The following is a 14,578-nucleotide window of genomic DNA, read 5'->3' on the forward strand; positions in this document are numbered from 1 at the left end:
CACTCCTGCAGACACTCCGGAGGGAGCACAGATCTGTTTCTGGCTTTGAAAGTCATTTGGTAAAATTAGCAGCTCTCTAGACACTGAACTGCTCTGCTTAACCTGAAATCATTGAAAAAGATATTTGACACTTACAAAAAGATATTTGACACACAAAGCTTACATAAGCTTTGTGTCTTACAAAGCTTAAGCATTGGGCATTTGCAATCAACAAATTTCTCTGGCCATTTTTCTCTTCTTTAGCTGACTATTAAGGTGAGTATTCAGTATTTTTCCTATTGCCTTTACTGTCTTCTTTGCCTTTCCTAAAGAAGGCATGGTTCTAGATGGCGTATTGAGGAGTTAGGTTTTCTTCTTCAGCTGGAAAAAGAGACTGAGAAATTGTATTTAGCTGTCCTGGAATTAATTTCTTTTGAAACAGAACAAAACACTCCTCCTGTATCCAGTATGGAAGGTTTCTTTCTTTTCTAATTCATCTCTGACTGCCATTATCTTCCCCTGCCACTGAGACCTGCCTGGACACAGCTGAATGGGATGCCTCCCATTCCTATTTCCATGCCCTGCTCCCTCCCCGTCCAGGCTGTTTAAAGCAGGGATGACTCAAGCTGTCTCCTCATTTGTGGTGCTTATGGGCATGACTGTACTCAGAGCATCTTCCCCTAGTAACTGGACCAAAGAAAGATACATCAGTGCGCTGAGTCACTGTACCAGATTACTGTGGGCTCCTCCGACCCACTTATTTTCCAGTCATTTTGTGACAGGTTTAGAAAATCTTTTGCTCATACTATTTATTCATTATGAGATGTTTTTTCTTGGCTGGGCAAATAAAGGGTCTGCTTTTAGGTTTTGATGATATAGTTTGAAATACCAAGAGAGAAAAGAATAATACATGCTGTGATATCTCCAAGCATGCAGAGGGCTTTTTGCAATAAACAATTATGAAACAGAAAAGCAGAATTATAGGAGGAGTGTCAGGATTACATGAAAGTATACTGAGAACACATTCCTAGACCAACACTACTGCAATTACTCCAGGAATGGATTTGAGTTCTTATGAAGAGAAATGTTTTACTATATTCATAACTCATGGGTTTAGAATTGCTGGGCAGACATTTAAAGCTCTGCTCTGAGGTAAAACTGATATACTATAACCACTGTTTGCTTTACTGATGTTTTTGCTACAACATTAAAAAATGATTTCACAGGGACTGGAAAGAATGCACCATCTATTACAGAGAACACAAGGTTCAGAGAAGGTTGGCTGTATATTGGAAATTTTACACATATGTCTTGGTTAGCTTCACAGATATCTTAAAGGGGCCTGGAGGATGTCATTTCGCTACCTTGTGTCATGCTTTATCTACAGGGAAAAAGCATTCAGCATAGACCAGCGATGCTATTGTGTTTTGTCCTCAGAGAAGAGCACCAGCTGCACAGGAGGCGTAACAGTGCTCTTAAATAAGCTGGATAAGAGTGTAGCTTTTCCTCTGACCCATCTTGTACTTTGATAGATTTGATTTATAAGACAAAAAGTGCTGCAGAAGTAGTCTTAGAATGTTTCCCCAGCTTTTCTGTTAAAAGTTGGGGCATCCAAAAAAGTTTTTTCTCTACTCTGTAGATTCCAGCTCTCTTTCGGATGCCCAGAAGTTCTCAGACTTCTCAAGAAGTCTGAGAAGTGTTCTCAGTCAAACTCTGCTGACTGATCAGCTTTCAAATCCACTGCAGCGTGATTCTTTCAAAAGAAACATTAACTTGTTCTGGGCCTCCTGTAACTGCTCAGGTGCAGGATCTAGAGCACAAAGGAGAAAGAGAGGGAGGTTCACAGCAACAATATAGTTTGAATGGCTTTCAAGGGCTTGCTTTCTCAGGAGTCCCTCCTCTCTTTTCTTAGAGGACAACAAGGCGACCCTTACCCAGGACAGCAAGCAGATATACCTCCTGCTTTCATTGAGTCGGATGGATGCTACCTTTGCTTGACTTTCATGAATAGCCCTTCTTTAATCCTTTAAACATGCCAGGCAGATATTTTTTCCCTAAGCAGCAGCATAAAGTGGATGAAACATAAAGGCTGCTTGATAGAGATGGGAGGAAAAATGTTCAGTGTGCTTAAAGGAATTGGTGCAGATGGTGGGGTTAGTCTTTGTCCATCATCAAAACCAGATGACTACAGAACAGCAACTCCAAAAGAGGGCATCTGGCATACGACTTCAGGAATTCAGATAGTCACAAATTATTACAGCCCGTAAATGCTTGGCCATGTATTTCCTCCTCTCCTGGGAGGTACGAGACAGGAACAACAAAGCTGATGGCGAAATGAAAGTGAAGTGAAATGAAGACTGGCTGATCCCATGAACAGAGCATGCAAATTTGCATATGTCTGACTATTTTTTCTGTTTCTGCAGGATGGATGACATCCAGCTGTGCAAAGACATTATGAACCTTAAGAAAGAGCTGCAGAGTTTGGTAGCAATCCCAGGTAATGGTGATCTCCAACCCAGCACTAGGATAATGTTTGGGCATTCCAGGGGAAGGTATGGTGTCAGGAGCAACTCTGCCCCAAATGATCTGAAATCTCCCGAGGCTGATTTTAAAAAGTGCACAGAGGCAAACAATGCCAAACCTCTTCACAAATTAGCCCTTTGCTCTTGGAACAAGCAGTGCAAAACATCATAAAAATATCACTGTTGAGCTACTTCCCTCTGTGAACATGGTGTTTTGACTTCCTATAATCATAAGGAATGAAACTTAATAAACAATATAGGTAAAGAGGGGAGTAGAGAATACCCTAAGTCTGATGAGTAAAGCATGCCACTCACTCAAGCTTAGCAGCTTTTTGATTCATCACAGTCTCTAGTGGTCTTATATCACTGGAGGGAATGCTGCTTCCTCTCAGTCAGAGCTTCAGTTGAGAAGTAATTAGATCGAAGAATTGCCCCAAATCTTTCAAAAAGAGGAGTACCTAAAAAAAAGTTAAATAAAAATGAACTTCCAGCAGAGATTAATCCTGTATTTGCATTTTCACTTCAGCTTGAATTAAAGGGACAGTTAGCATTTGTAGGCTATTGAGGAGCAGGTCCACCCGATCACAGAACCGAGACATGTATCTTCCTACAAAGTGATTTAGTAAACTCATAACTATTTGTATTGAATAGAACACTTCTTACCATAGTGTGCCCTGTTAAATACCTGCTGAACTGCTAAGTGCAGTAGGGACATTTTTTTCCTGTTCCAGCAGACTGAGCTGACATACCGTTAGTCCCAGGCCTGTTACAGTACCGTGGGGCCAACCTTGCAATGAGGTTTCCTGAAACCAGCTGGTCACAAGCACCTCTTAAGAGACCAGGAAGGTGCATTTACACTAGATGTCACTATATGGCCTCTAGCACCTATCAAATGCTCTTTGTGCTGTTGCCCAATTAGTAAGGACAGGGTTTGACTCATGTGTGAAGAAAATGGAAAATTATGAATAATATTACTTTCAGATGCAAAAGAACAGAGAAAAATTCTTATTCACGTAAGAAATGCTGCTGTATGGGCTCTGAGAGGAAAAATGTGGGTATCTATTTCCTGTATCATGACTGAAATGACTCTCCTTTCTGGGAGGAAGCTGTTGTTTTTAAGTTGCACAGTAAAACATGGAAACAAGATGAGGATGGCCAAAGGACAGAGTCAAACCCTATAGAGTTTGACTATATATATGACCCATACCGCTAACATTTTTATTTTTACACATATTTTTATTTTCTAATTACATTCTTATATTATTGAGTTAAATGGTATTGTAAAGAATTATGAATGCTAAAAGCTTTAATGAATGATCTCCCTTGCCTTACCTCTTTTAGTCTGCAGCTTTCCTAGCCATATGTTTAATTTACAGTTAGGATTATTTTTTTTTCTTTTAAATTAACTTTGGAAACCATTTTCCATTCACAAAGTCTTAAGCAGAGATCCACAGACAACAGCTTCTCTTTTAACACTGTGCAACTCTTAGCAATTCTAAGAACTAAGAATATGCAGCACCACCTTTTGGCAGGCTCACAGCAAGCATACTTCTGTCTTAATCAAGAGCCAGACACTCTAGGCATCAGCACCGAACCCAGTGCTAACACAGAATGTGCCCATCATCAGAAAAGACTTTCCAGAAATGGATTCATTGATAACTTCAGTTTTTTCTGTTGGCATACAACTTTGTATAGAGACTTCTTGTACTAAATTCAGTAGATGGAGTTTAATATACTTCAGCTGACAGGGAATCAGGCTGTTAGGATACAGAATCTGCAATATTTTTAGCTGCCAATTTCCTGAAGGACAGGATGGAAGAGCATATCTTGCAATCTGGGAAGAGGACAGATAGGAAAAAAGTAGAAAGTAGCCCTTACAAAGAAGCCCTGTAGAAGGGTAGTGGGAGGAGGAGATCCTTTGCTCCATAGACGTAATATGATGCAAAGCAAGGCAAGAGTAGAGGCAAGCATTTTTTTTTCTTCCCCTGCTGTAAATCCAGGGTTACTCAGAATCAGGAACTAACACTGCAGAAGCTTTGAAATCTTCATAGCAGTTAGTAATCATCCTCCCCCCCTTTTTTTTTTTATTTTTCCTTTTTTCCTCCTCTAAAAGATAAACACAGAAAATACATCCTGGACAAAACAAGGAGCCTTACTAGGTATTACAAATCATTTCCTCTGTCACTGGCAGACCATAATTTAAAATTTTCCAAGCAACATGACTTTCCAGCCTCAGATTTACAGAAGTTCATTATCTTCAAAATATAATACTCGAATTCAAGGTACTTTTATTTCACTAAAGAGTGGATTTATTGCAGAAATTTCCAGTAAAGTGTCCTGGAGACCACATTCAGATTTTAACTTATAATAAACAATTATTTTCAAATGTCTGATTTATTTAGCTGTTTGAAATCTCTTATAAATTCATTTGACAAGACATAATCTACCTCAGGTGCATTGGACTGTAGGCACTTTACCCTTCTTCCCACAACTCCTATTATACTTGACTCAATTTTATGGTTCTCTAAACTCAGTTCTATTGTTCTATGGCTCAGTACCAAAATTCTTGATTTAATGTGAAGCATCTTTTCAGTTGATCAAAATTTTTGGCTTTTAGAGGCTGGGATTTGCCTCTGGCTTTCTTGTCTCTGCTTTACTTGCTAGATTAAGAGATCTGGCTTAACTACATTTGCTTTATAACCTTAAATTACAGCTCTCTAAAGTAGCCTAGGCCCTCCATGTGCTTGCCCCAGCACCTTCCACATTTGCAGGGATTAACTAATCCTCTTTCCAAAGCATTTTCTGTTTTTTTTTCTCTAGAAATAGTTTTTGGAGATTTCTGATACTTTTGTCTTTTTCATAATGTAAAGTGTTGTGATTCAGGTCTCAAGAGCTGATTTCCATGAGCAAGCAGTTCTTGGACATCTGCAGGTTTTCCCCCTGCTTCCTAGAATGCAAAGTAACAGTCTCTTTTCTCTGTTTTTGACCAGAAAAAGAAAAAACAAAGATGGAAAAACAAAGAGAGGATGAACTGATTCAGAAAATCCATACACTGGTACAAAAAAGGGATTTTCTTGTAGATGATGCAGAGGTGGAAAGACTACGGTAAGAGCTAAAAAAGTAAACATATTTATTTGGATATTTCACAGATATAATTCTACACCCACTGGAGTGAGTAGCAGTTTGCATTAGCATTAACAGGAGAGGATTAATCCTTTACAACAACTTATCAAGTTAAAAGCCACTGCCTCGTTCCACAAGAAAGTATTAAAATGGAATTGCTGCACTTCTGTCTCTCCTTATCCCATAAATGGTTGTTATCATCTCATGACTACAACAGGTTCCAGTTTCTTACTTTCTCACTGGAAAGTGATTAGGCACCTAGCATTATGAAGAGAAGGATTTTTGCTGCCTGCTAGGGGAGCCTCTTGGCATGGGTAGTAAACATGAGAGAGAATTCTATGAGGGCCATATTTTTTGACATCTAAAATCTGCTCTTCTTATACAAAAAAGCCACATTAGTGATTTATCTTTCATCCCACCTTTGAGACTACCTGCTGGTCTCAAAAAAGGAGAATGCAGTCACTAACACAGGTCTACCTAACCTAAAGCATAAGTGAGTTCAGAATGGTTTCATTTCAGTATGTTAGCCCATGAAAGCAAGCTGCTTACTGAGAAACCTGTGGTCTCCCAAGACAGCTCATTTCTAACTGCTGCACTGAGATCCTGACATCTTGCAAATAGTCAGGGCTTTGCTATTACTTCCCCTATTTCTGTTTCAACATTAGTGCATCAATCCATTTATCCTCAGTGACAATATCCATCCAAAAGGGCTTAAATTCTAAGCAGGCAAAGGCTGGGAGAGAAGAAAGCTTGCCAGGGTCCTGCAGCTGATCAAAGAGAGCTGCCTAAGTCAGCAGCTGGCAAAAAGCCTGAGTAGTAACAGGATCCAGTACTCTCAACTGCTGGTTCAATGCGCAAATCACAAAAACTCAGCAGCAATCAGACAATACAGCAGCCTAATTGTAGGCCATGCAAAACGTACTGCTATGCAGATGGGAATATATTAGTGCCAATTTACATTTGTAATAAAACCTGGTATCTTTCTTTAAAGCTCTGGCTAATGAAATCTGGTTTTCCTCTACTGTACACACACAAAATACTTTTCAATCCGTATGTTCAATATTTAAATAATGAAATAACAAAGAAACCAACATAGGAATATCAGTATTAGATACAATCAAGGTTAAAAACATGTAATCTTTATTTTGGGCCTAATCCTGCCATCCTCATGCAATCAAAAGTGTACTTGGCTTTGGAAAAAGCTGCAACAGCAAAATACCATAAAAACTAGTCTTTTACTTAAGTGGGGCCTTTAAAAATAAGTATGGTAGCACATATATGTTGATTGCTTTGTTTCATTTCCTAGAGAGAATGTGGTGAAACACTTTAAAAAAAAAAAAACACACACACACACAAAAAAAAACCAAACTTAAAATAGGTGATACACTGTGTTTTGAAATCTACTGACTAAGGAATATAGGAATATAGCAAACTAAAATTATGTCAGAGATACAACTGAAGAGCCTTGGGGAAAATTTTGCTTTCAATTCTATGAAGTTTGTTACTAAATTCATTTGGGCAAATATCTTCTGCTCTAATGAGCAGCAAGATAAAAAGTTTTAAAAAGGTAAGGTAGTGAATTTTTTCCTACTGATTTGATCTAAACTATTCTGGGTTTTACTCTCCCATTAACAAAGTCATTTCTATCATGGATTTATTTTCCTTTTTTCTCCAGAGAGAAAGAAGAAGACAAGGAGATGGCTGAATTCCTACGAACCAAGTTAAAACCAATAGACAAAGCAACACGATCTCCCACCAGTGAGTTCCTAAGCATTAAAAAAAAAAAAAAAAAAAAAAAAAAAAAAAAAAAAAAAAAAAAAAAAAAAAGTAAGCAAAACACCCCAAACCTACACACCCCCTCAAAAAAGCCCACAGGAACAACAGGGAAAAAAAACCCTCCAAAAACAGCTGGATAAAAGAAAGGCATTTTCAAAGGCCATACTGGGCCGTGCACCTTGCTCCTGCAAAAGGCTAGCATGACCTGTCACACTGAAGCAAGACAGTGCATCACACCTTGTTTCCAGCCACTTAGAATTTGGAATCTTAAATCCCATTAATACTGAATCCAAATAATCAAGGACTGCTTTAAAACTGCTTTGCATGTTTTGAATATGCAAATTTCATTTGAATATGCATTTTGCCACAACCTTCTTTTGTAAGCAATGGGGTTTATTGTTGACAGCCATATTTTCCTGTTTGTTTTCACACAGAATACACTGAAAAAGCCTCTTACATGCTAAGATACCTGAAACCAGGTTTGTCTGTTTTACTGCAGGCAAGTGGGAAGTAGAAAAGAGACTTCAAACTTCCACAACTGCCCATAATTTCTTGTCAATCACCTCAGCTCAAATGGCTTATAGTTGCCAGGACTGCAAACACAGACATTTCTCAGGAACAACGCAGATTCCATGATCCCTTGAAAGCTTTTAGCTGCAACTTACATGCGGAACAGGCACAGCAGGAGTTCTAGAAGTTAGACTGATTTTCACCTGTCTGAATCTGAGCTCATAGGCAAGGAAACAGTCAAATGAGAGCAGTCTGCTTCTTGGAAGATACAGTTGTTCTATGTTGGGTGGAAAAAATTCATATCCAAACATGCTGCTACTTTGTACTGATCTGGACTCGCTAAAATGCTTCTAGTGGGATGTGGAATGACAAATTAAAGCACAAAGTTGATAGAGGTATTTTAAAACGCAACACTAATTATTTATACCCTTTAGTCACAGGAAGCATGATTCATTTCCCTTGTTAGTTTACTTAATGTTATTGCTTTTATACACTCATTTTGAATGCAGTGGTAGAAATTCCTTTCACCCTGAAAAAAAAAAAAAAAAAAATATATATATATATATATATATATATATTTAGATCTTGTTCTACTATTTAGGACATCCAAGTTCTTGAGAGAATAAGCAGCAATCTAGCAATATTCTTTTTCATCTTAAGTTCCTTAGTAAGTGGGTTTTAAACACAATAAGCTTTCTGTGGAAGGACCTGTTACCTGATTCTGCAGTTGTGAACTAGGGCACCTGAACTGAACCTAGTGCAAGAAGTTATATCTCAGTAAGATGTATGGATTCTCTATGCTCTTGTAACTCCCTCACCTGAAGAGGTAAGTCTTCCAGAGCACTTTGAATCCACTCATCTTGGTTTCTACCAAAGTCTTAGATATATTGTTCTAACTGGCATTACGAAGTTGCTAGAAGAAAGGCTTCATTCTTGGTGTAAGCCAGATTTGGGTAGAAATAATTTGCACTAGCCTTAGTTTTAATGGTATCCTATTTTGAACTTCACAGGTACCCCAGCAGAGAAGAAGGCAGAACCTCCTCCAAGCAAGCCCACCATTGCCAAGGCAGGATTGGCTATTATTAAAGATTGCTGTGGGGCCACACAGTGCAGCATCATGTAGCTCTGGGCTTTCTACCACATGTCTTTTCAAATGTTTTCATTAAATGAAACTGTAGAGTGAGGGATTTTAACAGCATCCTCATAACTGAAATAAGAGACTGTGATACAGCAGTAATACATGGACTGTATGACGACAGGTTCTTCACTGTTGCATGGATCACTCAATGCGCATGCCTAAAAAAAGAAACCTATATAGTGGCTATCCAGTGACCAGAAAAGATCTGTAATAGAGATCACAAAAAACACCCAGTGAAAAAGCAAGTGAGAAGAGGGCACATTTCACCAAGTAAGATAACACAGCAATTTTAAAAGATCATCACTTTAAGAATTTGTTATATACTTTTTCCTCTTGGCAAAAAGCACTTAGACACTTGCTGGAATATCCCATTTTAGCTACTTTTGAAAAGCCACAAGTAGTGATGCTGTATATAATGCAACCAATAGATGAAGCAAATTTAGAGTAACTGATGTTGCATACAAAATATTTATCAAACTAGTGTGATGTTCAACTACCTTGCCATAGAGTTTCTCTTCCAGTCTTCCTAAAAAATGATTATCAGTGACAAGGATGCTGTAAGTGGATATAGCATTTATGTCCCATATGACTTCTGAATTACCCAATTCAAGTAAATATTGCTTGCACTAGGAAAAAATAAGTCTGGTAAAGCTTTAGCAAACACAGCTACAGTAATCTGCAAATATGTGATGCACTCCAAAGCTACATCATATATTTTTCTTGTATATCTCCACCTCGCATACACTCAGAGGTAAACACCCAGAAAATGTTGTCAGCTATGAAAAACAATACTTAGGTTTTGTGTGAGACTATCACTGGTAGGTTGCTGGAAGAAAGGAAGAAAACATGGACAGAGAAACAACAGTTAAATTATAGTGCTCAGAACAACTATCAATCACATATTTAATGACCATGAAAAATATAAGCTATCTAGCATAGGAAGACACTAGCCACCCAAACTGACCACAAGACAAGAAGAGTAAGTATGAAAGCAGACATCTGTGGTAGGAAAAAGGTCACCATCTACACAAAGCAGGTTTAAAACTAAGGGAAACAGTGACCCGTGTTTCACCATTTAATGCATTTCTGGTCTCTGTGCAGGTTAAGTCTTGTCAAATCCAGTATCTTTATATTAGCTGTCAGTAGGTGGTATGTCTGTGTGATGGTATTCCATATTAATGTGTTGTGATGGGTGTAAAGAGTAAATAAATGAACATGATCTAATGTGAAAACAATCTCAGGCTTAGAAATAAACAGCAAAAAGTTCCTAAGAAGTTCTCCAAGAGGAACTTTCATTTTCTGAAGGCAGCTAAGTGAAACATGCACTTATATACAAAGACACCACAGTTATTGGGGGGGGTAGAGAGGGGATATCAATATAAACACCAGAGTTATCCTAAAGGATAAACAGTAATAATTTTTTAAAGAGTAGCTTGTTAGGGTTCAAGGAGATAGACATCTCAAGTAAATTAGTGTATTCTTGTATGAAATACAAATCCATACCACTGGACTGTTCCAGCAAAGAGCATTTTCACCTCCAAAATTATTTGTTTCAGTATTGCACACACACTTGAGAAAGGACCTGTCACTGCAATTTCCCTAGGGCTCCAAGATCAAGGAGGAGAAAATATGAAGCTTTTCACCAAGACATGAAGCACTTCGAATACTTTGACCAAAGACGCAGGAAAAAGGACAAAGTATTTATCCAAAGGCTGGACTGCCATACACAGCTATTGCTGAGATAGAACTTCACTTTTAGTTCTGCAGCTGTTACTGGCTTCTGGGTAATTCAACAGCCTCTTGAATTTGCTAGTATCCAGTTAAGACAGAAAGAATTACTCCTATCTTAAGACAGGTGTCTTTAACAAAGGCAAAGTGAAACAGCAGTTAGGGAAAAAAAAAAAAAAAAAAAAAAAAAAAACTGTTGTGAAACACTGAACTTAAGCCTCGGGAGGATCAGCTATTATGACCTAGTAATACGAGTGCCTGCAAATAAGGAAATGTCTAAAGTCTCTTGGAGAGAAAAGAGAAGTCAGTGGAGTTTCACCAGTAAAATGCAGGCTGAGATTAAAAGTTTCACTACGACAGAGATAGACATTTCTGGGATTCAGCACTCATGAGTAGGCTACAGAGTCCCCTTCCTTAATTAAAATGGAAAAGAAAAGGTACAGCAAGTATGAATTTGTAACATTTATATACAGGTAGCACGGGCAGCCAGTGCCCCAAAGGGAAGTCACCAACAGCAATATTAAAAGCGATCTCTGTTTTCAGAACCTCTAGCCTGGCTGAGCTGAAAGGGGTTTTTGTCTTTTGTTGTTAATTAGCAAACTCTTCAAGTCTGATTTATTTGGGCAGGTTCAAGCAACTTGCCCAAGAGGAACAAGTGATACTGCTTAGCCGTAAAGCTTGGGATTTGTTAGACTGAGGTCAGATTCTCAGCTGTATTCAGTGCTGGCTTAACTTCATCCATCCAGAACACAGCAGGGCCCAAAACAGTAGCTGTAATTAAGGAAATGAAATTTAAGAAGTCAAGTGTGTGGAAGACTTAGGCCTTTTCTTTGAAAGCCCAACTTAAAATACTGAGTATTCCCAAATTCAAACAGGGAGTTTAAATTCCCTGATCCTGTGAACATCAGTAAGCAGTCTGAAGGCTGAAACCCTACCAAGAGGGCACAACATACAACACCCGTTTGAGAAGATGGTAAAGTCAACAGAAAAATCTCCGACAAATATTTAGGTGGCTACATTGAACAACTGGCATCATCTCAGCAGACCTGATTTTCAGATGCCTGTTACTGCCTGCAAACAAGGATACTGGTCAACAGAAGCACCTAAAATTGCCTCTGGAAATCCTGGCTTTAACTGCTGTCTGACTCAAGCCAGAAGGCAAGGCAGCAGAAAAAGAAGGAATTTGAAGGTGGATTTGACAAATTGTTTTCTCTATGGAGTGGTTGGGTCAGGTACATGTGGCTATATTCCGTCAACAATCTTGGTCTCCGGAGAAAAAGCAGAAGAGCTGAGCTGCTATTTGTACTGATCGCTCTCATTCTACCAGCAAATAGCTCTAATTGTACCTTCCTCTAAGCCTACCAAATCTCTTCAGCAAAGTCCAACATATTTCTAAATAAACTAAGCTGCTATATTATACTAAGCATTTGTTGTTTTTTTCCTGTTACTGAAAAAAATGAGTAGTTAAGTACAGCAGGATGCAAGTGTCTTGTGCAGCTGTACCTTTCAAGAGTAGGGTTATTACTCTGCAAGGAAGGCATAGTTTGGTAAATCAGTGATGCTACTACAATAAAAATGAAGGATTTTAACTATGAAAAAGACCATGAAATTTCTCCAATTTGCACCCCACAGAAATCAAAACAATCAAATCAGAATAGCAGCCTCATGATCCTCCTAGACAACTTGGTAGCCTCACTACAACCCAGAACAGTGCAGAGATCAGTAGAGTTCGTAGCCCTGCATAGGGAAGAAAAAGGTCTTAACATACCCGATTAGCCCTGCTAAGAATCTTTTTGAGTGAAGTGAAACACACTGCCAAGTGAGAATGCTTCTAACAGCAGTAAGAAGAGTCTCTGGATCACCTAGTCTGCACCAGGGGTGGATTGCAGGTGCTGCCTGTAGTGCTGGGCTCTGGAGATGCTCAGGAACCAGATGCGCAGAGGTCTTAAAAGCTACGTGGCCACACACAGGGAGTGAGAGGGAAGCACGGGCATCTGGGGCTGGAGCCCATGTCGCTTCTTTGTTTTCACTGCTTCAAACTTCCTGCTAGGGGAAATGAATACAGACGTGAAATTAAAGTTTGCATTAAGAAAGTTGTGGTGTTTAGAGTGAACTAAGGAATATTTAACAGCGATGGCATTCAACTGAGGAATGACAAATCAACAACACCCAGTGACTGCATCATCCAGACTTTCTCTGCTTGATTAAAGAACAAAGTTTTCCCCCTTAAGGCTAGTACTAGTATTGCAGCTCTTACAAGCATTCCTCTGTCACATTACTACCTGCTTAAGCAACTTGCAGGCCAGGCCCTGCCATGGACAAAACCCAGCTTTGTTTCACTGGGCAAACAACACTGCTCTAATGAAGTGCTGTGAATGCAGAAGTTCCCTAGCTTCTTGTAGCTATAATCATTTTCTGTAACTACCACACAATAAGCCTAATCAATAAAGCCTTACAGCCTTCAGTCAACTTATTAAATAAAAGCAGGTCCACAGAGGGATTATAGAGAGGGCATGAGATTATCTGATCAACTGCAGCTACCACAGGATGTGGAGCACATTCCTCCTGAAGCATGAGCCAGCAGTATCTTCACTAGCAAGACAGAAGACACACAGCACCAAGGAAGGAGCAGAGCAAGTTGTGTTGAGATTTAAAATCCTTATTTTAAAATTAAGTATTAACTGAATAAAAAATCCCACTCACTCCTAGGAGCCACGAAGGTGATGACAGATTTAAAATTGTTTTTACAATCATGCACTTGTCTCTTGTGCTTGTTGGCACTCAGATGATGCATACACAGAGAGAATTCACAAGAAACATCTTCCCAGCAGGCAAAAAGAATGACAGCTTTTTACCTGCAAACACTTTCCCTTTCAGGGGCTGAGGTAGCATCTTGAACTCTGGAACACCGTCACCAGTCAGCCCACTACTGTCTCAGCAAGAAGCAGCTCAGTGTGCTTTGGCACAATACACTACTGCCACCAGGTTCTATACCAGTTAGAAGAATGTAACATATGTTTTGGCAGACTTACCCTTAGAGATCATTTATCCATCTAAACGGGGGCAAAGATGGGTCCTCAGAAATCCTAAGGGAGGGTAGGTGTTCTTGACCTCACCATGGTCTGGAGAAACAGGGCTGTAATGCCTTTGGTCTGATGTGAAAGTCTGAAGGATGGCAAGTGCTACAAGGCGCAAAGACTAACGTAGAACAATTCTCGCATCCTGCGCCATCCAGGAGAACACACAGTGTGCCTAGGATGCAGGCAAAGCACAGAGTTCGTTGCCATGAAGACTGCTCAGAGCTGGAAGGTTTCTGCAACCTCCATCTATTCCCACCACGGTCCTCATAGCGTGCAGGGCTCCTGCATCAAGCACGCTTCAGTGCGCGCACCTCATCTCATGCTGCTCCCTGGGCAGCTGGGGAGGCTGCACGCAACAGATCAGCAGGGTCTAGCGCAGAGCTAAGGAAATACCTGCTGGCCTGTTGAGCACTTTAGTTTAGAGCTTGGGCCTCCTCCAAAAAGTGATGCTTCAGGTAAATTGCAGAGTTGTTTAAGAAAGCTCAAAACCAACAGAGATGATTACAGCTAATCCTGAACTCCCCATGAGCTAATTACCTCATCCCACCTACACCTATAAACAGTATTATTTACTGGTAATTCTCAGCATGCAAAGCAAGTTTCCTGCCTGAACTCTACGTGCCTTTTGAATCCAACAGGAGAAAGGCTGGTGCATGATTTTTGTACCTTTGTGATATATGGTTGTGCTTTGAGAGCCTTGTACCATCTGAATGCTGAAATGC

At 39.5% G+C, this 14,578-nt stretch overlaps 1 protein-coding gene across 1 annotated transcript in view; it reads left to right on the top strand.

The window, feature by feature from the left end:
- The window catches only part of BMERB1 (bMERB domain containing 1), a 50,944-nt gene extending 38,744 nt beyond the window's left edge, over nucleotides 1-12,200 (top strand). The window contains exons 3-6 of the mRNA XM_062587971.1: nucleotides 2,403-2,476; nucleotides 5,492-5,606; nucleotides 7,300-7,382; nucleotides 8,921-12,200. Coding sequence (XP_062443955.1) covers nucleotides 2,403-2,476; nucleotides 5,492-5,606; nucleotides 7,300-7,382; nucleotides 8,921-9,033 — 385 coding nt within the window. The 3' untranslated portion in view covers nucleotides 9,034-12,200. The remainder of the gene's footprint in view (nucleotides 1-2,402; nucleotides 2,477-5,491; nucleotides 5,607-7,299; nucleotides 7,383-8,920) is intronic.
- The last annotated feature ends 2,378 nt before the right edge of the window (nucleotides 12,201-14,578 follow it).

This window comes from Rhea pennata, chromosome 15 (genome assembly GCF_028389875.1).
Source record: "Rhea pennata isolate bPtePen1 chromosome 15, bPtePen1.pri, whole genome shotgun sequence".
Taxonomy (NCBI): Eukaryota; Metazoa; Chordata; class Aves; order Rheiformes; family Rheidae; genus Rhea; species Rhea pennata.